Consider the following 25,840-nt stretch of genomic DNA (forward strand, 5'->3'; position numbering starts at 1 on the left):
GTGAAAGCAATGACGTTCTTCATTGCTATAAATTGTGTGGATTGTTCAGTTTTTTATTTTATTTGTTTATTTTTTGTTTTTATAATTTTCTTGAAGAAACTTAATGAGTGGTAGTATCTGTTCGTATCACAGACTGCGAGTGTTGGCGTCGAGTATTTTCTCGCTTGCGTTTCTGTCCCCCTCGGCTTGCCGTAGATGACGTACGAAGTGGGAGGGCCATGTCGCTCTGCTTAGCTCACACATCCATGACTACATCTGAAAGTTTGCGGAAGTTTTTAGAGCTGAAGTTGAAGTCAACTATCAAGAGGATATAAAGCCCCCGGGAGAATCGTGTGTTTTTGTTTGTACTCTAAATAGATGGACCTCAGTTCAGAGAAAATACAGCGGATCCTCTCAAAGGTTGGTTATCAATCAGATTCTCTGCTTTATAATCTGTTTCAGGTGACATTGTTTATACTCTAGGTGTTCCCGGCGGGTTGTTAGCTAACTTCTCTAACTGGCTGAACCAGCTCTGGTTAAGTCTCCGTCGTTGACTGAACGTGGGTGCTATTCAACAGTAAAATAAAGGCAATCGATACCGAGGCAGATCCGCTTTAAAATCAAACAAGGATACATTTTAGTATCTCTTCATGACTGCTTTGACAGAACGAAATCGGAGTAACGTTACTGTGCCACCTCAGAGTCCAAAGTAAATAAAAAATATTCACTGCGAGCATGTATAGCATCTCTGTCAACTTACTGTCCTGTCACTGCTGTAGCTACTGCTGTCAAAGTGCTCCAAAAACCATGTAACACCATTGCAGCTGTTGAGTCCACAGCGCCTTTTTTCATGTGATCAATAAAACCCTGAATGATCACCTGAATTTAATGTTACTGAGCATTTACTGACTGATGGATCTGGAGTGGTGCTAATGATTAAAAATGAAAACATGTGGCAACTATATGGGTGTTTGTCTTTCCTTCCCTCTCTGATATCAGTACAGATTCCATGTCGTTGCTGTCGAGGAGCTGCAGAAAATCCACAGGATTTTCCCTGGGATGCATCCGTTCCCAGGCACATACAGTGAGTTTCTCCTGGAAAACCCACTTACCGTAATCAGTTTTGCAGACTTAAACACTTGGTACATCAGAATGATATTTTGGCTCACTGTCCCTATAATGTCACTTTCAGCGTTCAGTGACAGTACACAGAAAGATCTCCTGAGATTAGATGGCAACATCCCTGTCCGGTATGATGGTAAGATTGTCTAAAAGAAAAGGATTTACAGGCCATGAATATGTCATTTTGAGGTCAATAATATGTACTTAATCTCACAGGCCGCTCCTACAACTTCCCCATCCAGATGTGGCTGATGGACTCATTCCCCATCTCTCCCCCCATATGCCTCCTCAGACCAACTGCAAACATGGTCATCAGAGTGGGCAAGCATGTTGACGCCAAAGGGCGAATCCATCTGCCGGGTCTACACAACTGGGAACATGTACGATTTCATACTCTCTAGATGAAAATGTAAATTGCATCCACGTGTGGTTGTGTTGTGTGTTCTCATCCGTTCCCCCTGCTGCGTCTTTTGTAACAGCCCAAGTCGTCCGTGGTGGGTCTTCTGAGGGAGATGATTGTCAAGTTTGAGGAAGACCCTCCTCTGTCCTCAAAGCCTGCAGAAGGAAACAAAGACCCCCACAATCTTCTGGCATTTGTTTCTAATCTCCAGATCAATGATGGTGCTTAATCACTTGATATGTAGCTGTGTGTTTTTCAATGACTAATACTAAGATAAGTACATGCTATTTTTAACTTCACTCGTGTTTATTTTAGGAGGAGTCAGACACCACGATCAAAGCATCAACAAAGTCTCAGTTGTTGGAGCAGGAGATCTAGGAATGGCTTCTGTGATGGGCATTTTGGCAAAGGTTAAACATCCTCCTGTATTACTGAACTAATCTATTGTCTTCACTTCAAGTTAAATGTCAAAATCCTCAATTTATTTGGCTGACAGCTCATTTTCCCCATTTCTCTTGAAGTGCAAAGTGGATAAACTGGTTTTCATTGATGTTGCTGAAAGTTCCACCAAAGGCGGCAGCACTGATCTGGAGATTTTCAATCTGCCTAAGGTTGAGGTTTCCAAAGGTATGTCACTTTTCTGCATTGTTGCGCAATAATCGACAAGCACCCATTTTGCTGTGTCATCCCAGATGTCAGACACTGGTAGCCAAATGGCAACTGTGCTCAGGAAGACTGGACTGTCCTTGATGACTCACCTCAGCAACAGCAAGCTTTAACTGAATCCCAGACACTTTTTGTTGCTGAGTCTGAACATTGATCCGTCAGAGTGGGAGGAAAAAACACATTTTGCTGTTAGTCATGAACAGGAGCTAATTTTTGATGACTCTGCTCTGTTAGATTTGTCGGCCTCTGCGGGCTCCAAGGTTATCCTGGTGACTGCAAACGCTTGGAGCGGTGAGCAATCATATGTCAGCGTTGTTCAGACTAATGTGGACTTGTACAGAGGAATCATCCCAAATCTGGCACAACTCAGCCCCAACGCTGTGATGCTCATCGCCTCCCAACCAGGTCTGTAATAACACCGAAGACACTCACTGTGAGAAACAGACCACTTTGCCCAACACTTTGATACCATCAACTAATTTTCCTCTCTCTCGGTTCAACTACAGTTGACATCATGACCCATGTCGCCTGGAGGCAGAGCGGTTTACCTCCGACACGGGTGATTGGAGCTGGATGTAACCTGGACTCAGAGCGACTCAGTCATGTTCTGGATATTAACCTCAATACCCACAAACTGGCCTGGGTCATAGGAGAACTTTCGGACAACAAAGGTGAGTCACAAAAGATCAATTAAATATTTACAAAGACAATTGTTCTGCCAATAGTCATGGAATGTATGATGTAAGATTTCTGAAAACCCAGTAATGTTGCACTACCAGCTCTTCATGTGTGTCCTTTTTTTGTTCTGACTTGTGAGGGCGTGAGTAAATGACACTTGGAACTGTTTGACGCTTTGTTTTGCAGTTCCTGTGATTAGCAACACTGGGCCTAACTCTGGTGTGCAGCCAGAGATCGCCCCAGGATCCAGCAGTGCCAAACCACTGCTAGACAGGTACTTTTATGAATGAGTTTAACCTTGAGTGAAGGTTTAGATGGTGTTATTTTGTATATTGAAGACTTATTAACTGAATCAGATGGATCTGAAACTGTGAACGCCGGTGCTGTTGAAGAAAGCACTTATTCACTTTAGTATTTCTTTTGTTTCTTTACTTTAAAATTCAAAAGTAAATTTGTCTGATGCATGCTTCCCTGTTTTTGTAGAGGGTTTGAGATGATGAAGAATCGAGGCCAGCGGTCGTGGTCTGTGGGTCTCTCTGTTGCTGACATCACAAACAGTATCCTGACGAACAAACTGAAGACCCACTCTGTCTCCACGCTGGCTCAGGTATCCTGACCAAGTCTAATTATTATCAATGTCAACCCCTACTGAGGTGAAGTGGTGTTTGTCTCTTCCAAGAAGATGTTTCGAGTTCATCGGCGTTCCCTTTTTGCTTTAGGGCTGGGGTGGCATTGGTGCAGAGGTGTTCCTCAGTTTGCCGTGCATCCTGGGAAAGAACGGCTCCACGCGCCTGGCTGGAGCGTCGCTGGGACAGGAGGAAGACTCCAAACTCAGGGACAGTGTCACGTCGCTTTCTAACCTCATCAGTCAGCTCAGGATATAAAGGATACGATCCCACTGTGTGTTTTTACTGACCGGTCTGGGAGCAGCTGCTGCCTCCCGACAGGTCAGGTCTCTGCTCAACACATGGACAGTGTCTGCTCTGAAGCTAATTCCTTTACCAAATGGCTACTTACACAGGGATTTTGAAGTTATGGGACAGGATTTCTGTCTTGAATATGTGCAATGTTATAATAACATCTGTTTCTTGGTTGTCCTGCATAATGTGGGAGAAAGAAAAACTGGAACATGAATGTACAGATTGCGTTTTTTGTTACATGAGTGTCCAGTTACAGTTTTTTAAAGAACATAATAATCTATGCAAACACATCTTCTATTAACCTGTCTGGAGAAAATGAAACAAGAGATTATGTCAAAGATGAAGTACAACTTGTATATTAATAGCCTTATATGCAGCCTTAATGCTGTTTCCATATTTAATGACATTATGTTTGAACAGCTTTTCCTCTTACTTTTGTTAACTTTTTCAAAAGACCCTGCACTACTAGAAGCTAAGGTATGTACAGGTACAGTAAATATACATGGTTTTGTGGGTGTGCAATAAATATCTGACATTAAATGTTGTTTGTCTTTGTGGGAAAGATGACAATAGACAGAATAAGGTTTATCTCTTTATAAAATTCATAAGTAGATGCATAAATGTACACAAGCTTTGGTCTGAACCTCAGAATCATTGATGTCAACCAGATCCATAAAAAGAGCAGTGATGAACAACTGGTGGTCGGGTCACATGACCAAACAATACTCAGGTGAGCCGAGTTATTCGTTACCAATAACAGCAGCCAGACCAAAGTTGGTGGACAAGCCATTAAACATCTGTTAACATCTGGATAAAATGAAAAATGTCTCTTCAGCAGTAACCTGGTACTCCATTAGAAAATAACTGAATATTTAGAATAACAAACCTTTTTCGTAAAACCAGTGCAAACAAAAGACAAAACTGATGTTGAGACAGTCTATAATGTAATATACAGTATAACTAAATGAAACAATATAAACACATTTTACTATTAGGTCCTTGTACAGTATATTATGGCTCAACTTCCATTTCTTAAGAACTCTTGCTCTGTACAATTAAAATTATACTGACAGTAAACTATGGCTGTTTATGAAGAAACTTAGTTTTGAATCATTCACTTCTCTCCCGGACTATGACAATCTGGAGCAGTGTGATGAGGAGTCTGTCGTTGTCTGCTCAAGTCTAGCTTACTATGTGCACATTCATATATGGGTATTATAGGTAGCATTGATGTCAGGGCCAGGACTGGTTTCCCCAAAAGCATCCCGTCACTGAATATGTTCTAAAATGCAAAGACTTCATTTTAGAGTTACTGTCAAGCTTGTAACACTTACAGCCACTAGAGGGAGCTAGTCTTCATAAATATCTGTTGTGAATTCCTGTAAATCAGTCTTTTAAGTCTTAAATCTCCCATCTTTTTTTCTCAATAGGTGCATGCATATATACACAAAAACGACATTGTTGCTGTAAAATCAAGTGTTGGACAAACACATAAAACACTGCAACTATTTCTTTGAAACTGACAAAATCCCAATGAAACTTAAACTAATGAAGAAGCAACAAAATACCCACGGGGTACCCACTGCCTCCTGCCTGTTATTTACACCAGTGACAGATTGCACCATGTCTTCCCTGCTGCGGCTGGTTACAACTTTACAACCTTTAAAAAGTTTACATGCACACTGCTTTGGTGAAACCTTGTTTAGTGGTCTCTGTTATCAAGTATTGACCTAAAGATACAATAAAGAAACTGTGTTATATCAAAGGTTTCTCGTTATATTTTAACTTACATTGAAGACGTGTGAGCCTGCTCACAGTTGACCATAAGTAAATGCGGTATAAATGTGTAGGCTTTGGGTTCTTTAGCAAAGAAGACCTTGCGCTACAGCCTCAAAAGCCCTTGAGTTGGAGTTGCTCCCCTCAGCGCACTGTAATCAGGTTTAGACACTTTGTTGGAACAAAATGAAACAAACTTAAGAAGCGATGATGAAACACGCAGCTGGTTTTAGAAGACCATTGAAGTTAAAAACCAAATCTTTTTATGCAGCAACGATTACGTAACACTGGCGGTAGTTTTAAATACAAGTTTGACCCCGTCTTTCCAAAGAGGTGCAAGTATCAAAGAAATCTGTACATATCAATGAAAAAAGTCCTCTGACACACATATGCACGCAAACACACAAAAACCTTTGAGACACTGAGTGGCTACTGGCCTTTCACCTCTTTTATGGCTTTGAAAACGAATCAAGCATTCACAGAGAGCCCGAATCATACTGGCATGTCATCATCAGCAACATTTGAATGATACTTAAATCCTACTTCAATCAGAAAGTCACTGATTTGGGCAACTGCTGTCCACTCGGAGGCATCCTGCAAAAGTCTGGGCTGGATCGGACCAAGGGCACGCCCACTGCTGACTGTCCTGAGGGCCTGGAGTGACCCGGGGGAGACCCAGTGTACAACAGTGGTGCTGGGAAGGCAGAATGGTCCCTGGGGGCCCTGGAGAAAGGCTTAGAGTAACTGGGTGAGGTGGCTCTGTGTGTGTCTGAACAGCTGGCAGTGTTGCACTGGAGGGGAGAGAGTCTGTCGGCAAAACTAGGTGGAGGAGGGGGGATGATGGACTCCTCCACCCAACTACCTCCTTCATATTCAGGTTCCTTCGGCAAAGTGGGGAGAGCACACAATGAGGGAGGTACAGGAGAAGGGGCGGGAGGGATAAAGACGGGAGGTGGAGGCAGAGGGTAGAGAGTGGGGTCGTAGTCTCTGTTTAGGGTGCGTGGAGGACTGCTGTGTATGCTGGGAATTTCCTCAGGAGTGGCCAGGAGCTTTTCCAGGTAGCGGTCTTCCTCATCAACCTCCGACAGGTTGTCATACTGGGAGGTGTTGGAGGGTCGCCTGTCTCCTGGAGACCCCGGGACATAGAGGGAGACTGGGAACTTGCTTGGCTTTGGTGGAGGAAGTCTGGGAGAGGAGGAGGAGGAGGAAGAGGAGGTAAGGAGGGAAGAAGGTTTTACAGGAGTGGGTGGTTTTGGGCATGGTTTTGGAGACAATTTCATTTGAGGGACCAAGACAGGGCGGGGGGAGGGAGAGCGGCGCTGGGTCTCTGGATCAGTCCCAGTCCCTGATCCACAATCCAGAGGACTTTGGTCATTATGCTCAGAGTAAAATAAAGGTGGAGGCGGCAGATCTGGAAGGTCCATGATCTCTTCCTCAGTCTGCATGGTGAGAGTGTCCAGAGCAGGAGGCTCATAGGGTGGAGGCCAGTCCACTGGCTCTTCCCGTGTCTCTGGGTCTTCAGCTTGGCTCTCTGACTTTTCCCCGTTTTCTTTAGGGCTACACTCCGGGGGCAACATCTTCGCACATCTGTCCAAGCCACCCTCAGCACAAGGGTCGCCTGCTTTGGGAGGTAATGGAGGTTTTCTACAAGGCCTTCGAGGAGAAGGCGTTCTTTCTGTGTGGACTACAACTGGATCTGGTGAAGGCAAAGGAGGTGTGTTTGCCCTGGAGAGGCTACATGAGTCCTGGGGCTCTGCAGGAGAGGGGGTCTGGTGTAAGGTGATGCTGTCTGTTTGCTGGGTCTCGGTATCAGGCTGGCTACTGGGCTGCAGGTTTACTTTGACCTCCAGAGGAGAGTCAGGCTGCAGCGGCAGCAGGAGGACTGGTCTCTCTTGACCTAGAGGTTTCTTTGGTAGCTCCTCCGACTTGGCTAAAAAGGGAAGAGGAGATGAGGAAGACATCAACAAGAGGAACATCAAGATGCTTTTGGAGGAGATGGTGTGGAAGTAACTGTGGCTTTATACTATAACAGAAATAAAAGAACCAAACGGCACCTGGAGGAGATTGGTCCAGCTTTTTACTGCGTAGCTCAGACATAGCAGCCTGCAGCTGCTCAACCACCACATCATCAGGCAGGAAGAATGAAACAGCCAGCTGCTCCTGGATAAACTCCCTCAGGTCCTCTAACTGAAGCTTCTGCAGACGCTCTGATTGGTTACACAATATAAAGTAACAGAAAGGTGCCAATTAAACTTAAAGAAAGGGAGACAAGTCAATTAGGTTAAATATCAGGTCACCTCTAACAAAAACACTGTTAAAGACAATACTTCAATAACACAGGCCAGGTCTAATCAAAAAGCAGATTTGCAGAAATTGACCAATGTGCTGAGGCCATGCTCCTGCAGGCATCCAATGAAAAGTCAGCTTTCGGTTCTTCTCCACAGTAACTCGCCACTTGCATTATGTAAGCCATCCGGTTAGGAGGCAGCCAAGCGTGAAGGAGCCTGCCATGTAATCCACAGGGTTACATCCACTGGTATAGCAGCAGCAGCCAGCCATGGCTGTCTGGGCATGAGGCTCCTTTGACTCATTTCAAACGGCAGCAAAGATAAAGTAATCATCCTCTTACTCACTCTTATGTAACTTGAGGGCTGTATACGCCATGGCAGTAAGCATCTTCTCTCCCTCCAATATGTAAATGTCCCACAATCGCAGGGTGAGGGTGAAAGGGGTCTGTTATGTAAGATACATGGGGACACAGAGTCAGTCCGATTACAAAAAAATTGGACAACAACCTCAAATGTGGTGCGATGTTCAAAAAGGAATGAAGGAGAATGCACTGAGATAATGATTTATGATTATATTTGAGAGCAGAAAACAGCTGGGCCTAAACATACATTTAACTGGTGATAGAAAATGCATGCAACTCATACTCTTTAAACAGAAACGGAAATACTCACTCTGTCAATGAAGCACTGTAGAAACCATTTGGTGGTGTAAATCCCTGTTGTCATCTGTTCTTTCTCCTGTGGGGCAGAAATTAATGAGGAATAGTCTCTATGGGAAGTTACTCTGTATAATTTGTTCTCAGTTATAAATCTTACTTTGAAAATAGTCCTGACAATGAACATGTGCCCTTTTGTCACGTATATTAAATCACATAATGAGAAATGGCCTGATTAAATCTATGTCATGTATCTCATGACATTGTAATCTGTCCATTATTGTAGCTTCGTGTGTGAGGCATGGACAGAAAGCATCAGTCATACAGATGTACTGTAACCCACCAGGTGTTTCTTCAGCTTAGGCAGCATTTTGGAGAGGATCAGGTCATGGTGGGCCTGGAAACGATGCAGCTTGGGAAATCCCGGGATGAAGAACCCTAGCGCAGAGAGAAAATAAATCAGCGGGCCATAAATGGTGTGTGGTGAGGGACACAGAGACATAATATTTAGAAATGAGAAAAGTTCTTTCCCTCTTAAAAGACCAAATTAGCAGTGGCCTGACTTATTTTTATCCTTTTTATTGAAAGGACTACTATTAGATGTCCAAACATTTTGTTGTATAATCATTTTTTCCTTTCTGTCTTCATGTCTTCCTCTGTCTCACCGTGCATTGCATGCTTGCTGTTGGTAAGGAGCTGGGACAGAGCCCAGAAGGCGTCTTCCTCGTTCAGGTACATCAGCAAGATGGCTGCGATCTGGCTCATCCCCTGGCAGTAGCTCACCTCCTGAGGGGCCACAGGAGAAGAGACAGGTTCAATTAAACAGAACGAGCAAATAAGAGGAATTATTTATAATTTAATAGAGCACAGCCACACACATGCCGAGAGACCAAGGGGGGAGAGCACCTGAATGTCTGATGTGGTCTGAAGGCAGACTGTGGATGTGTGTGGGCTTTACTGCACAGGAGAGGCTTTAGACCCACTGGACACGCTGCTACAATTATAAACACTTTTACCAAAGGTTGTGAAAATATTTACTGCAGCCCGATATACACCATCGGTAAAATCATGTCCTCAATTTGAATTGCTGCCAATTTGAATCCACCACGATTCAATGATTTACGCTGAAGACATGGCCCTTGGCAAGCGCAGATATACAAAACCAGACACACTTGGTATTTGTCTATATTAAGTCTATTTATTGCACAGCGAGAGATGGACAGTCTGAAGTATCCTTTCAAGGAAATACAGTAGATATAATTGATGTTTGCACTGAGGTTAAACTACACATTCTCCACATTCCTCTCTACCATCACATAGGCAAGAAGGACAAACACACTATTCCCTTATCACTCTCTCCCTCCCTCCTTTCTCTCTTGCGCTCTCCTACTGACCCAATTTCTTCTGAGCGGCGTGTGAGAAGAGGGGAAAAAGGAAAAAGGGGACAGCACATTTCCATTTCCTCTGGCTGAAACACCTCTACCACACAGGAACCAGCTACAGAACCAAATCAGAAAAACAGACGTTGACTCTATTTGTGTATGGGGGAGATGTACTGTCCTGAATAGATCATTCCTGCACAGTTGTAAAGCCCAGACTTCATTCCACTGAGACATACTCTGGTTTTTATGCGCAAGAAGGGGCATGAGACTTCAGGGCAACTTCCACTGAAGCAGAATCCTTGTTATGTCTGACCTCAGCATCCACAACCACATCTAGAAGACATTACATGGGTTTAGGGAGTCGTGGGGAAATTTTGTTGTAGCTACTGTATTATCTATTTTGTAGAGCCACAACTACAAGTTATTTTCCCCAGATGTACTGATTATTTGCTCAATCAACCAGTCAATGTCAGAAAGTGGAGACAACTGCTAATTACAGTCCCAATGCTTCACATCCCAGCCAACAGATATTCAGATTATCAATCAAAAAATCCTCATGACTGAGAGAAACTGGAATTGGTTTATAGTTTTTGCTTGAAAAATGCATGCATGATTATTAAATCATTTTGGGTCTGTTTGCCTCACCAGATAAAGTACGAGTCAAAAGGGAACTTGGTCTAACAACGTGAGAGCCGAGTATAGATGTGGGTTCACTGGTGGTCTGGTTGTCATACAGAGTTGCTGTACGTTAAAGGCTGAGCCACACTCATAAATAAAATATCTCACCCAAGGCTCTGAACAAGAATGAGAACAGATGGGTTTAGATTGCTCCGCCTGTTCTTTGCTGCATGGAAACTAAAGCACTCAGTGGACTTGCAGCTGTTGCGCCACTGGTTTGCTGCTTTTGCTGCACGTCGGCCAGTGTATACAAGACTCCTCCATATTATGTAACAAACACTTACCGGTAAGTATGCATATGTATATACACACAAATGTAGACACACTCACCGTGTTGTAGACAGAGTATGCCGCTAGTACATGAAACAGCGCTTGCTGCCTGGAGAGGGAACAGAAAAACCACTGGTTAAAAAACAAGGATGTGTTTCATTAGCAACAACTGAACAAACTCAAACAGCATGTTAAATATGGCTGAGTGTATTACATGAAAATTCCCCAAGGCTCACATCACCACATGACTAATGATCTCCCAACATCATCATCCCTAAATTAGCTCCATCCATCAGCACAAATAAACTCAAAAATATTTTTGGGGAGGTTGACAAAGCCAGCTTACATCATATCATCCTGGTAGTGCTCGCGTAAATCTGTGTAATGTGAAGTGTACTGTGTGTGTATGTGAATCTGTTTGTGTGCCTTCTATCCAGGGGACTTACGTACAGTATGAGTTCCCACAATGCAACAACATTTAATTTCATGAAGGTGAGATGAGTGTGAAAGGACATCTGTGTTCTACTGCTGTAGTACGATGGTTGTGGTGACACAATTTAATAAAGACTGGATTCTCAAGACTATGGATTCTGTTTTTAGGGATCTCAAAGATTACATTTAAATTGGATTTTCTAAAAAAAAATGTTCAAGCATGTCAGCAGATACTGCGTTTTTGTCATATAACCACGGCATGCAGCTCCTCTCTAGTTTCTGTGACCACATGGTTGTGTGCTTTGTGGCTGATTACATCTGGATTTTCAACTGTTTCAAACAGTGAGCACAAGGCAACCATTGTCTAAGTGTGTGTGTGTAAGTGAGTGGAAGGAGTGGGGGCAGGCATTAAGAAATATAATGTAGACAGAGAGGATGTCTCCCCTCCGGGCCCTCTATAGTAAATACATGTCTTTAAGACAGTGGCAGAGTCAGGAAAGCTTTAAATAGCTGTCAGTGTCTCGGTGTGAGTGAGGCAGCTGTTGACTTGCAGGGAAGGAGTGGGCAGCCAAACAGGATGGAGTGGTGTTTTGGTCTGCTTGGACATAGTAGCTTTGAATTGGAGGGGAAGGACATTACAGAAAACAAGAAGGGAGCACTCAGTCACTCACATAGAGGTTAACTTATAAAGACAAAGCCGGTACCTTTCACACCTGTTCCACAACCCCAAAGCAAGTGATATAAAAAACATAACAGTGTTTGTGTTGTGAAGTGTGCATTTCATTAATATTATTTTATCATCATTATACGTGTGTGTTGTCTCCAGATAACAGTGTGGACAGTGTTATTCTGTTCATGCACACTTCATATTGGTGCACATTTCTGTATGAATGCCATTTCCTGTGGGGCTTCGTGCACTGACAGGAAGGCTAATAAAACACTGAGAGGAGGAAACAACCGCTTTGGTTTTGTGTGTGTGTGTGTGTGTGTGTGTGTGTGTGCGTGTTGGGGGGGAGGGGGCTGTTTCAAGGTTTAAACCAGAGGTCATACCCTGCAACGGCTTCAGGCTACGTCCACACTGCTTTATTTTCGTTTTCCAGTGCATCTCTTTTGCTACGTTTTCAAATTTCTTGCGCACTGAAAATGTTGAAAATGTGCTTCCTGTTTACATTGGCTCACGTATTCCCAGTGTGCTTGATAGTTCGGTTATGTCCGTGTTATCAGGTGTGTTAGTATGGTCAGAAAGTGACAAAGAGCAAAACAGTATCTGGACAGAAACTGTTTTTGTTTGAAAATGCTGTTTTAAAATGAAAATGTTGCCTCAGTGAGGGCAAAAAACCTGAACATGTGAGGCGACACAGAAAACCAAAACAAGAACTCTTTGAGACACCATGTGATACAAAAACATCAGAGAAGAATTTCATGTGACCCACAACAGCTAAGAACTCACTTGACTCCGAAGCGATCCATGAACATAATGTGGTTTCTGAAGGTTCTGTTGACGTCCAAGTCAATCTGCTTGATCTCTGTGGAGAAGTTTCGAGCCTGCTGTTTCATTTTCTAGAGGGCAGAAAAAGGGATGACTGTGAGAATTCACTCTTTCAAAGTGTATCCACATTTTAGAGGATCTGTCATGAGTTTCAAGAGTCATACATACCTCATATTTTCCCTGGTTATCATCTTTGATCTTCTCGATGTCCAAAAGCAAGGCCCATGCCTGGCCTCTCAGCTGCAGAGGGACGCCTTTATACACGCGCTTCACCAACTGAAGCACACATGACAGACACATATGGACAGACATGAATGAGGATTCTCTAAACTCTCTAGAGAAACATGGTCATGTATGAATGCTGCTCAGTGGGGTGTTTCCTTGTTAACGCTCTTGACTGACAAGGACTCATCACATCCACTTATATTGCTTTAGCTGTCTAGACCAGTGAAAAGAGAGGGATGAGGGCGTAAGCTCTGATTAAAAGGGGAACGGAAACGGGTAATAAACAGTCATGGGAATAATTCATCACATGTTTTCGCTGAAAAAAGGGAAATGACAGATAAATTGAGACAGTACATTTGTGTGTGCGTGTCAGGGACTTCACTGATGTTTGATGTGTGTCACTCACTACCGAGTTACACACCTTGTCACTGTTCTTGTACTTGTCCCAGTTCTTCACCATCTTCAGCCATTTCTCCACGCGTTCCACCTCCTGGTGCTTTTGCTGTGGAGAGCAAAGATACACACACATGTGGTTGACTGCACATGTGGAAGGGTGTAAATATACTATAATGGGCAAGGTCAAAAGCTGAGCAAATTCATACCTTCTCTTCAAGGGCACTGGGTGTTGGCAGTTCTTGTTCACTGGAGCAGAAAGCAGAAATATCCAACACGTGTTAGAAATAGGAGCGCTGATATCATAATTTCAGTTTGATATTAACATTAGATATCATCATTATGTGAGAGCAATGAGAGATGAGGTGTGATAGATACAGATGAAGGTGTTCTCATTCTAACAGAGCCGTCGGGGTAACTTACTGCAGGAAGCCGAAGCGGTCAGTGACCTTAAAGATGCTGTAGTCAGCATCCTCCCATGGGTCAATCTTGACTCCCTCCTGCCTGCCCTGAAATATCCACATTCCATTATCACCTTATTAGAAAATACTGTATGCCAAATAAACAGTTTGGTGACTTCAGATTATGCTAATGCATAGCTGCAAATAAACTGTGATATGGATAAAACAAGTAGGAAAAACTGTACAAGTCAGGTACAAATCTGAGGTAAGAGAAATGAAAACAAACAAATAGAAAATGTGGTTTTATTGTTTCCCTCTTGCCAACAGGGAAACTCTAAAAGGTTTTAACCCCAATTTGTGACATACAAATGCAGAGTCATTCTGCCATTAATTGATCACTCCAAGTAATCAAATTTCCACTGCCTGTTGGTAACAAACGATTCCTAGTTCACACAATGCAGGCACCATGCAGGGACTCTCTATCCAATGAAGTATAAAACAGTTCTTTATTTTATGTGGTTTGGTTGTTTCTTTGAGGAAAAAATACATTCCAGATTATCACGATTTTAAATTTTAGGACCACTCATCCTTACAATCCAGATTTTCCTGAACTGTGGGTCCAATGTCTGTCTATGCACTGACTTACCTTGTCATATTTAGAGATGATTTCAGCGCGTTCCTCTGCTATCAATGTGTCTATGTCCTTCTTCATGTCAAAATCTGAAGGAAATTAGAAAAAAAAAATCTCATTAATAATCATCAAGCTTGACTATGTCTGTCATTTCAACTGTTTTGGTGTGGATATCTACATGTTTACATCAAATACTTTTTTTTTTAATACTCTTTTAATTGTTTTTTCAATTTTATGAACACAAACATTAGAAAAAACAAAACAGACAACAAAACATACAAAACAAAAAAAGTCCCACCCTAAACTAACAGTGAGCAAATACTTTAATAAGTTACTACAGGATCAGCCTGACTGATTACAGTTCAGTAAAATGTCTTCTTTTTTTTTTGTTGTTGCCTTTACAGGGATTGGTTGACCACAAGCGATATTAGTTTCCTGCCCATGAACATTTCAACACGGTAAACAACTTCTGACACAGGGCTTTGACCTACAGATGGCTGTGTGACTACTACATGTTACTGGTGCGCTACATTTGTTTGAGAACCGTGCATCAGAAGAAAAAAAAATACAGGAAGTATTTATAGGTCAGAGAGCAGGCACAATTTTAGGTGGTGATGCCACAGTTTCTCTTCATATGCTTGACCATAAAATCAACTCAGCATTAAAATGTTGCTTCCTTCTCCGTCACCATAACACAGAAGGAACAATAATATACCAGCATGACAAATCATACATATTTCACAAAAGATGACAATTCTCTACACCATTGTAATGGGTCACAAGACCTACATGACAATGCGTTCTATTTAAACAAAGCTGGAGTCTTTCAGGAGCCATTGCATGAAGAAACAAGCCACAAGGCCACCGCCAACTTCCTGTTAATGTGACCATAGCTTCATCTCCACTCAGCGCCGTTAGACTACAGCTCAAGTTCACTGAATGTCATTGTCAGGTGATCATTTTTAACAATGATTGTTCAAATGTGTACCTACATATATTAAAGAAAATGAATCAATTTCACATAAAGCAAAATTACATTCCACTTTGAGTATGAAATCTTTTGTTCTCATGTTTGTTTTCTGTTGTTTAATTCAAATGTTTTTTTTTCCAAATGTGCCTAAATTTCAGGTTTCAAATCCGATTAACTTGTATGATAAGGGCAGGCCAGGACAGGCTGAGAGTGGATCAAGATGGTTTAGACTGAATCTCTAAACCTTTCACGATGCCAAATAATCTGTGCAGTGAAATGCTTCCAAGCAAGCTTTTCCCTGTTCTCCCTCTGTGAGTTTTGGATGCACAAACACTGTAGAGTATGTAAAACAGCTGCTGGAAAAAGTATACAAGTAAAAAGCATGGCGTTCATACTGCATGATGATGAACAATGCGTAATTTCAGGGTATGTTGTGTTCATATAAGGCCAGTGGGTCATGTGAGGCGTATGTGAAGTGTGACAAAGTGACAGCCTTGGGACTTTATGCTTCTTGTATACATGTACAGTTCAGTAATTCATGCCCGTGTGCACATACAGCATCAATGGTGCCAAATCTCACTACTCAGAAGGTGAGATAGTGCCAGACAGCAACAGACCATTAGAAAAGAAACAGAGAAGTGTCCAACTAAGTGTGTGAAACCAGAACTCAGTTGCTACTGGAGGCTCTCCCCCCTCCCTTTTTCTCACAGTATAACCCCCACCTGACCCCAGTCTGTCCCTTTAAGCCCGTCTCTGGCCTTCGATGGGCTGATGTTCCTCGGCCAGCACGGCTCGGCTGTTTAGCAGTTGTCAGGGCTGAATAAACCCCTCAGAGAAAACAGCCTCATTCGTTTGTTTGCTGGGTCAGCATCTCATGGTGATGTTTGGATTAAAGGAATGTGTCAGCTATAGCTAGCAGGCACACTGAAAGAAAATAAGATGAAAGAAAACATAGGCCAGACTATGCCGCCTTTGATATACTATAGGTGTTTAAGCAATGCTGAGAGGCATCTACTGATTAAGGAAAAAAATTAAACAAGTACATCTTTGTTGTGCACTACATTCAAATGTCACGAGACTGATACCCAAGGCGAGAAAATTCAAATCAAAGGAAAAGTCTTCCAATAAAATGGGATGAAAAAGAGCTATTTTGGTGTTACTTCAATATAAATTCAATTCAAATTTGTAATTGCTCCATAGGTCAAACTAAAGCATTTAATTGAAAAACGAACTTTTCATAATTGTGTCAAATTAAAAAAAAAAAAACGCTTTCTTTGAGATCAAACAGAGACTTTCTCTAACGCTGCTGAGGAAACTTTCCAGGCGACCCCACTGCAACAAATGCTGTGTAATGAGGAATACTTTCACTGACGCCTGACGGCATGTGGAGCCAGCTGAGGCCTCAGGTGGCATGTAGTCTGGCATGCCCTGCAGCAACAGGTGGAAGAGAACCTGTCCCCTCTCCCGGAGACATGCGCTTTCCTTCAAAACCCTTAAGGCCAGCACCGAGTATGAGATTGAGTCAACAATATAGATTAAGGCTGTAAGTTGCAGGGCAATTGAAATTCAAGATGCTATTTGGTTGTGAGAAAATCTTTTATTAAAAAGAAAACATTTAGCCTATGTTTTGGTTCAGATGTGATATCTCATCTTATCTTCTGCCACATGCACAGGTTAGGTATTAGGCTATCTCTGCCTCCCCTACATTCAAAATTAATCATTAAAGATTAGTGATGATGATATGTTATTCCCTTTTTAATGTACCAGATCTCAACCATAGACCTTATCTCTAACACCACAGGATGCAGTCTTTTCCATCAAACAACAGCTGAGTGTCTTGTCTAACAGGTGGCCAGTGAAACCAGACCACTAGACAAATTGACTCTGCTGTTCTGTGCTTTTTCTTTTTTACCGTTTCCCTTTTCTTCTCCACCTCAGGTCGGGGTATTTCAGGCATCAGCATGTTTTTGTAAGATGTCTGTGAGGTCGTACCGTTGGCCTGGCTCTGACATTGCCTATATCATATAATCATGGAAAACTGCAGGCCTACTTTGTGCGGGGTATAGACATCTAGGTTGATAAGGATTGAAGAAGAATGAAGGTAGGGGTGACTTTTTCTACGTATTTTCTCTTTGTTGTTATTCTCTTCAGGGATGGAAATCATTAAAATATCTGAGCTGCAGATATTATTTCATATGAGTTGATGTGAAAAGTTGTGTTGAAGCATGTTTGTGTGTCTTATTTTTCTGAGACACTGCAGCAAAACTTTGAAGAAGAACTACCGGTATCAGTATATTACTAATTTTCAATGTGTGAAAATAGAAACAACAGCACTTCCCGTTTCACCTGCTGAGTTATTCAACATTGCTTTTGTTTGCGAGAATAATTCTAAGCAAAACGTGACCAACTTCAAGGCCCATCCTGGAGTCCAACAGAGAAGTTTTTTCGCCAAAGCTCCTCAAGGATGACTGTGAGGTTTTGTTTTGTTTTTTACTTCACTGTCTACTGGGAAAATTAGAGTAAAAGGTCTGTTATGCTTCATCTTTAGGTTCCAGCTGCTTACTTCCTGTGTTGAGTCTCCAGACTGCTGATAGTATTGTGTTGGGTTCAGGAAGAAAAGGAAATCAGTGGCCGCCACTCCTTCAACAACAGGTTCAATGAGAACTGCCAAGAGAGTACGACAACAACATAGGTCTTCCCTAAAGCAAGAAATAACCTCTTGCTGACAAAATCCCTAAATTATCCAGACATGCCTTTAAATGGTCAGCGAAAAAAGATGTGACTAATACCACATGGTGGTCAGTTCACATTACTGATATTTGGCTTCCGAGTCACCAACACAGCTCAGCCCCACCTTTGTGGTTGATTCAAGAAAATTTTTCTAACCCTTCTTTCAAGTGGTGACAAGAAAGGTGGGCAGTTCAAGGTGTCTCATAGATGGAAGCTGTAGGAGTGAGTGAGTGAGCAGCAGAGAAGGTCACGAAGCAGGAAAGAGATACAGTTAAAATCATATTGGGACTATACAGTTGTGTAGTGGTAGTTGTGATGTAGAGATGAGTGTATGAGAAAAAAAGAGAAAAAGTGAGGGAGACAGATTAATTAGGGTTTAAATAATTTACAGATTGTAAGAGAGAGAAGGGATTTCAAGCAGAAAATGTTAGCTGGGAGCTCAGTTCACAGACATGACAACAGGCACTTGCAAATTTCCCAGAAATGAACACAGATCTTTAACATATCTCTCAAAATAAAGCAGTGGTGAGAGAGCGGTGAGTTATAGTTTCGACAGTGAGCACACAGTGGGCTCCACGAATGCAGAGCGCTAATGACACTGCATATGAAAACCCACGTTCCTGTATGGCTATATTTTGATGATCTGGTTGCTTACAAGATACAAGACTCTAAGCCTGGGTCTCTAGCTGACATCATTTCCTGTTATGACATCGAACTCTAAATCTAGCTCGCGTATATAAGCTCTCAGTGCACTGTTGTAACCACAAACAGCTTGCAAAGCATTCTGAATCACATCAAGCTAATCGTATGGTCTTAAACAGCGAAGCAGCAGTAAAAATTCCCTTTGCTGATTAATCGCTACTTATGTCTGAGGGCACTGCTTCACTGCGTCTATCCTGGATATGGCCCATGTGATCTACAGTGTCATTTCTTAAGTCATCAATATTCAGGCTTTCAATGGGCAGAAATGTAATTTTACTACAGTTTCAGGAAGTAAAGGTTAAACCAGACTCTGCATGGGTCCTGAAGTGTGTATGAGTTGCCACATAAGTTGAAAAATAGGAAAAAATGAAACTCAGACTGTCACTGTGTCGCCTACTCTAATTATTTGTGGTAATCAAATTTAACATTCTTTCTGGTGTGTTTATTTACTTTTTAATCAAGCCTACTGGAATGATAACACGCAACTAGTTCACTTTTTATATTCCAACTTGATCCACAATTATCTCTGTTTTGGCTTCTAATCAATCTTAATCTGAGTAGCAATCAGATTTAAGACAGAGGATTATACAAGTACCAAGTCAGAATGAAAAACTAAGATTAGAAGGAATCTGGCAATAGTCATTTTACTGAGGGATCCTGGAAACTCAAAAGTGCTGTGATCCACTGTGGGTTGACAGTTCAGGTTAGGTCAGGTGTGTGTGTGTGTGTGTGTATCAGTTGTTTGACATCTTGAGCCAACACCCTAAAGTGAAACTACATCAGGGTGTGGGGTGTTCAAGAAGAGTGAAAGACAGGACATTGCTCAATTCGAAAGTCACCGTGCTGGAGCCCTCAACTTGTTTCATCTGAGCTAGTCTGAGCTAGATCACATTTTAATTTTCTCTGAACGTCTTTTGTGCAGTTGACAGTTCGAAATCCTAACCCCTGAAACTGCTAATGACATGATGATGAGACAGATGACGGATGTTTAGTTCTCTTTACTACTGGATGATTAGTCAATGCTGCGTGGTCAGCCAAAGGAAGGTCTGGCTCTGAGATAAGACAAGCTTTGGCCAGGCACACATTCAATCTTGTTAACCTCACAAATTGAACTCCCATACAGTGCTGCTGAGTCTGCCATACATGATGCGTGTCGTTTATTATTGCTTGGAGTCCGTATTATGAACCATCATCTGTCCTGAATTTGTCTACATTGTGTTTCCCCTAGGGTCTGTGAAGGGATTTTTCACTTTTATTTTTCTGTTTCATTTCAAAAAGATAACACAGAGCCAAGACCAAATTGAAAAATTATTCCTACACTATTATTCCTATATCCCAGGACATTCATGTTTCTGTGATACTTTCTGATATTGCAACACACATTAAATTTACTACTTTGCAACTGTGGTGGTTTTGTTTATCTTCTCACTTTAGGATAATAATGACTGCAGTAATTTCTAGAGTCATTAATGTTAATTATGACAATAAACTTCAAAGAATGTTTTGCAATGCAGCGTACAGTATTATCCCTGTCATTACATTAATCCATTGCTGTAGGCTCTTGGCGATTGTGGAGAACAAGCATCATTCCGGCTCAGAAAAGGAAGGAGACTAACAAGCGACCACATGGCTCCAATTTCCACATGAAGAAGTCTCGAGTCCCAGATGGCTTCAGAGTTCGAGTTTTTAATGGGTGTCAGACACACAGCGTGCGCATGTTAGCATGCATGTGTCTAAGAGAGGCCGAAAATGAAAGGGAGAAAAAGCAGGATGGAGGGAGATTGGGGTCACAAAGAGGTTTCAGGATGAGTAGCTGTGAAAATATAAGAAACGTCTTATTTGCCACAGACGGCAATCAAGTTCACTCTCACCACAACTTAAGATCTTTTGTTCAGTTCCTCTCAACATTGCGTTGATCTGGCCTTTATAAAAATGTATGTTATGAAAAGGAAGTCCCTCAGAGACCAGGAATCACTAAGTCATTCCACAGGAAATCTAAGCAGGCTGGTAGGAGATGTTCAACACTGCTGTTTCTTTAAAAGGAAGGTATGGACTCCAGATGCTTCAGAGACTCAGTACTGCTGCCCAAACTGGATAGATGTAGGCTTGATACTCGATATAGTACCAAACATTACAATGATGTGTGTGGACGTATATGAAGCCAGGATACGTCAGTACCATCTGTCAGAAGATAGACATAACAAGGATGCAAATGTCAAAGCCCCATGCTACCAAACATGTGTTTTGCAGGTGTGATGGTGCACGGACAATGGACAATTGTTTACCCCTAATCCCAGTGGGTCCTCTCTAAAGAATTATTGACTCACAATAAAGCATGGCATGCAGCATGCTAACTGCATCTACTCTTGACTGGGTTGAAGCGACCGCTGAGACCACATTAACTTGGGAATCGACTTAAGACCAATGAGAAAGAAATCTAAACTGTTTGAAGTCTAGATAGCAAGCGGCAAAGTCTCAACAAGAGCGTCCTTGTCTTGCTCGCTGTCTGAGGCCCTCTTTCTACTGTCTGCCTCCATTTCTTTTGTGCAGCTGTAGTGTTTGTGTTTATGCATAGAAAATAGCAGCAACACAGAGACTGTGTGACCCAGGGGGGAAACATTCAAAGCTCAGAGACTGGGGAAAAGCACAAGGCTCAGAATAGATTGTTGTCCCCAAGGGGCTTTTCTGTCCTGCTCCGCACCATATTACCACTGTCACTCTGCCTTTGTTTTTCTAAAGCTAAAGCCCACAGAGCATAGATTCACCTACAGAGCACTCACCACCATCCCACATTATGTAACCGTTTCCATATCGTAATAAAAGGAAATAACAAGCTGGAGTCTGAGGATGGGGGACTCTATCACTTCACCCTGCATCTGACCCAGCCTGAGAACCATCTCTGCTTCCTTGCTGCCGTTACCTGGGGGGAGGGGGTGTCTAAATATAACAATGACCACACAAAGTTTTAGATGCAGGAGTAGCAGCCCAGCCAGAGAGGCCTTGTTTCCCAGAGTGGCAGCACTTTTTTTTTTAATGGGTGGTATGAGGAGGACCGGAATGTCAAGGGAACAGTATTCATAAACACAAAACCACAGGACCCTGCTGAGAAAGCCACATTCTCATAAATGGATCCTCTTCCTTGCAAAGGATGGAGTCGTAATGCAAACAGCAGAACCGGGGGAAAGTTGTCACCCAGAATTTGAGTAACTAGTGCTACAACACTGTAAACAAGAATTAGGCTATGTTCTTAACAAGACTTTGTAAACATTATGGATTTTATAGATTTTGCACAAGAATCTGCTTTGACTGTAACAAGATGCATGTGCGCAAAGCTCAAGTCATCAATATAAAGTCCCTCGCCACTACAATCCATTCATTACAGCGCACTGTGCAGCACTAGTTTTTACAATGCCAAAGAGATTAAATAATTCAAGAAGGTGAATACATACAGAGCATGTAACCCAATGAAAAACGTCCAACCAGGGGGCAGGGGCTATAAGTTAGCTGGTCTTGTGTCAAAAGCCAAGCAGAAATTGTGCTAGGTTCACTGATGCACACACGCCACTGGTGATTTGGTTATCATAGTTTTCATGTTGATGTCATGTTAACAACCACATAAACAGAGGATTATGGGTCCATGGGAGTCTTACACTGGAGGAAGAGAGTGTAATTTCACCATGATTCAACAACAGAAAGAGGTTAAGTATTTGAGCAAAAACAAATTTGAAGTGGCATGTAAAAAGACACAAACTGGAGACAATCATAGAAGGGAAATTCCAAGATAGCCCAGTTTAGACAAACAAGTATTTGGGTTATTATCCCATGGAGCCATCATTCATTCCCTTTGTGGTATGGCAGATTTCAGCCTGAGTGACAGTCTACCACCTCAACAGTGATGTGACCTCAATTTAACCAAGGACGGAGCGTGGAGAATAGATTTGGATAATTTATAGACAAACTGGCTCATGCAAATGTCTCGCGGGTCTGTGACAGAAGCTCGCCTCATACTTCGGCCCAAAGATGTAACAAGTATGGCTTCAAATAATAGTTATTTTTCTATCATCTTTTAATCTGTTTTTGATTACCGGTAATCATTTAATCAATGAAATGTGAGAAAAAAGTATCATCTAACAGTTGTCATTGTAAAGATCTACATATTATCCTGGGATCAACACCAATGGTTAGCTCTGACCTTGGAGTTTTCATGCTCTCACTAGTCTGCAAAGATCTCAGACTTGCAGCTATGCAGAATGAGGAAATCCAAGTGGCATGTATACGTGATATGAGTATCCCTGTGGTTGTCACTACACTTAAGTCGTTAATGAACTGACAGCCTGTTCAGGGTTTCTCTTACCTCTCAGCCTGTGTGTCTGAAGCTCTAAGATATCTTGAGTAACAAAAGGCTTCATCCTTTTTTTTTTTATGGCTGGCAAAAAAGCTTCACTATCTGGCGTGTTTTGTGACACTGGTGTGCTTGTTGGCCTTTGACATCCACTATAAAGCCGCCATTCAGGCAGACAAAAAGGCTATTGATGCCTCTCCACTGAAATAATATTATCACAACAGAATACAATGAATTCTGCTGATTGAAGAGAGTTATGACAAAAGGTACAGATCTGGGCACTAAATTGGTCTCAGAGTAAGACATTAGGATTTTGTGTCTGTTAACATGTGTTAAAACATGTTGTGTTTTGTTCACTAAACTGTATTATTTGAATTTCCGATGCAAGGCTTTCAGCCAGTAAAAAAATATTATTGTCTTTTCTTTTGACACCTCAGACTCAGGTAGACTGCTTTTCTTTGGGTCACACACTGTGAAGCGCCCCAGGTGGTCAAGGTAAAACATACTCAAAGTGAGGCAGTGGTGACTTACAAAGGAAATATGAAAGAGACTATATCACCAGCTCTGATTGACTAAAAATGGCTAATGCTGCTGACTGAGGCCCATTCACGGGCATGAAAACAAAAAGGGGCTCACATGCTATGCCTCACGCGTGGCTCACATCCTGTTGGCACCGGAGAGGGCAGTCAGATCATTGTTTAAGAGTTTAAGCACTGAAGAGAGAGGAAGCTTTTCGTCAAATAAAAGTTGTTTGAGAAATGTGAACTGAACTTTAACGTAGATTCAAACTCTGCAGCTGGATTCAGCTTTTCAAATGTCAAACTTCCCCAACGAAGCACAAAGTTAAGGGTCTTCCTTGTTGTTTACAAAATTATAGTGACATATAGGCTATATTAGAAGGATGGATAGGTATGTTGATCCACATGGGGTAGGCAGATCCCAGATCAGACGACACTTTTTCCATTACACTTTAACTTTAAATTAGTCATTGTGATGTCTGAACAATGGTTGTGGTTTGAACGGAAATCAGTAATCAAACCAATTTTACACCAGCATGAACGCAGAGCTCAAACAGGGACAATGCTGTCACCTTTCCGATGTGGGCCTTCCTCCTCAAACCACAAGTGCAGTGTAAAGTGTGACATTCACACACTGGGGACTTAGCAATAGGAAACAGACTAGCTATGCTATAGGCTTGTGAGCATGTGCATGTACAGCTAAGCCAAAAAAGAGACATATTATGGACTAGGCATATCAGACACCATATGAGCAAGGTTAAAACTAGACAAAAAAAAGTCTAAATGCATGTTACATTGTGGTGTAATTGACTTGCCACTGGCAGCATGCACATCTGCAACATTAGACTGAAAACAAAAACACAATGAGGGGGGGGTGGGGGGGCACACCACAGTAAAACAATGAGTGCCAGACATCTGGCAGAGGATGAGAGCTAGATCCTGCTGGAGATCTTTGACTCAGACTGTCTGTAACCTCCCCCACTCCACAGATAAACCAGTGAGACGCCCAGTTAACCTACCAAAGGGGACCACGCATGGCATGACATGACATACAGGCCAGTAGTGGCCTACTTCTGGATGCTGGAGCATCTGTGGTCTGTGCAGAGTTTGTATGGTAAAATCACGCTTTCTCAAATGACAAGAACAACACCTTCTTCTCGCATGTAAACCCCATATACCCTGATACATAACCTCGCTCAAAATTATAGTTCCTTATTTTTTGTTTTTGGTGTTACCCCCTATGCACTGATGGAAATGCGGAACTTGAATTTGTCAAGACTGAGACTGAAGTGGTTTCATATGCAGATATAACAAACAAATAGCGGACATAATATTTTGTATGATGGCGTAAATAGCTACACTGAGACGAGAAATCCCCTAACAGATACATTTCTCAGCAGCCATATAGCCAGAAGTTTACAAGTCATCTAAGTGCTGGAAAGCCCACGAAGAGTGATGCAAAATCTGAAATTTCCCCAAGAAGTGCACACACTGACCTTACCACACAGTGGTTGTTAGGCAAGCCATGAACTCTACTACACTAAATGCTGCCTTTTCTCAGAAAACCAACCAGCCTGAAATGTTCATCTTTACAAATCACATGTGTATTTAGTCGAGCACAGCCGAACGCTCACTGCTCACAGCTGCACGCGAGCAGGCGACCGTTACGAGCGGTGAGTGTTTCCGTTATTGGTTTGTTGAGAATTTAGTCAAGTTGTAAAAACATTTTACAGAAAGAAAAAAAAGGACGAGATAAAGAAGACACCCAATCGACAAGTCGCGTGTGGCCACCCACGCACTGGCGTCCACGGCGCTAATAAAAGTAAAGAGAGTGAAGAGTAAAACATGCCTGTTATGTGTAGTACCGACGCTAACTAACAGTTGGATAGCAAACCGTCACCGCTGCTTAACTTACCGTTAGGAGCGACTTCCCCCGTGTTGCTGCGCTGTACCGACAAGTAGAAACAAAATCCACTATTCTCATTCTCCCCCCTCGCTGCTGCCTGTCCGGGGGAGCCGCTGCTGCCTGTCACTGTGCTGCTCGACGCTTGTCCCCGACTGTCGACTGACTGCCTCCGCTGAAATCGATGCTGGTCAAACGGACTCACTCACCCCCCCACCGCCACCACCACCCCCTGCCCACCTCCACATGCCGCGAGCTGGTCGCAGCTGTCTGGCAGCCCTGCACAGAG

The 25,840-nt window shown here is 42.4% G+C and overlaps 2 protein-coding genes across 4 annotated transcripts; one reads left to right on the forward strand and one right to left on the reverse strand.

Moving 5' to 3' along the window:
- Positions 1 to 116: 116 nt before the first annotated feature.
- uevld (UEV and lactate/malate dehyrogenase domains) lies at positions 117 to 4,299 on the forward strand. 3 transcript variants are annotated; one of them, XM_083973689.1, is made up of 12 exons: positions 117 to 399; positions 979 to 1,063; positions 1,172 to 1,237; positions 1,318 to 1,481; positions 1,581 to 1,722; positions 1,817 to 1,911; positions 2,023 to 2,128; positions 2,402 to 2,572; positions 2,674 to 2,838; positions 3,032 to 3,119; positions 3,329 to 3,452; positions 3,565 to 4,299. In XM_083973689.1, exons 1-12 carry the CDS (start codon positions 358 to 360, stop codon positions 3,727 to 3,729), a joined length of 1,413 nt encoding a protein of 470 aa, XP_083829815.1. In that variant the 5' UTR covers positions 117 to 357; the 3' UTR covers positions 3,730 to 4,299. The 3 variants fall into 3 exon arrangements, with proteins under 3 accessions (XP_083829815.1, XP_083829816.1, XP_083829817.1); XM_083973690.1 differs by having other exon boundaries at positions 1,820 to 1,911; XM_083973691.1 differs by having other exon boundaries at positions 135 to 399; positions 984 to 1,063.
- Positions 4,300 to 4,344: 45 nt separating this feature from the next.
- On the reverse strand, positions 4,345 to 25,796 carry LOC310987677 (uncharacterized protein). The gene is made up of 14 exons (XM_083974052.1): positions 25,564 to 25,796; positions 14,402 to 14,475; positions 13,778 to 13,863; positions 13,564 to 13,603; positions 13,383 to 13,463; positions 12,905 to 13,012; positions 12,698 to 12,807; positions 10,876 to 10,924; positions 9,151 to 9,271; positions 8,829 to 8,923; positions 8,502 to 8,567; positions 8,175 to 8,274; positions 7,596 to 7,748; positions 4,345 to 7,471 (listed from the first exon to the last, which is right to left on the reverse strand). The coding sequence occupies exons 2-14, from the start codon at positions 14,465 to 14,467 to the stop codon at positions 6,090 to 6,092; spliced, it is 2,457 nt and encodes an 818-aa protein (XP_083830178.1). The 5' UTR covers positions 14,468 to 14,475; positions 25,564 to 25,796; the 3' UTR covers positions 4,345 to 6,089.
- Positions 25,797 to 25,840: the final 44 nt, after the last annotated feature.

The sequence above is a fragment of the Trachurus trachurus genome (assembly GCF_905171665.1).
Source record: "Trachurus trachurus genome assembly, chromosome: 6".
Lineage (NCBI taxonomy): Eukaryota > Metazoa > Chordata > Actinopteri > Carangiformes > Carangidae > Trachurus > Trachurus trachurus.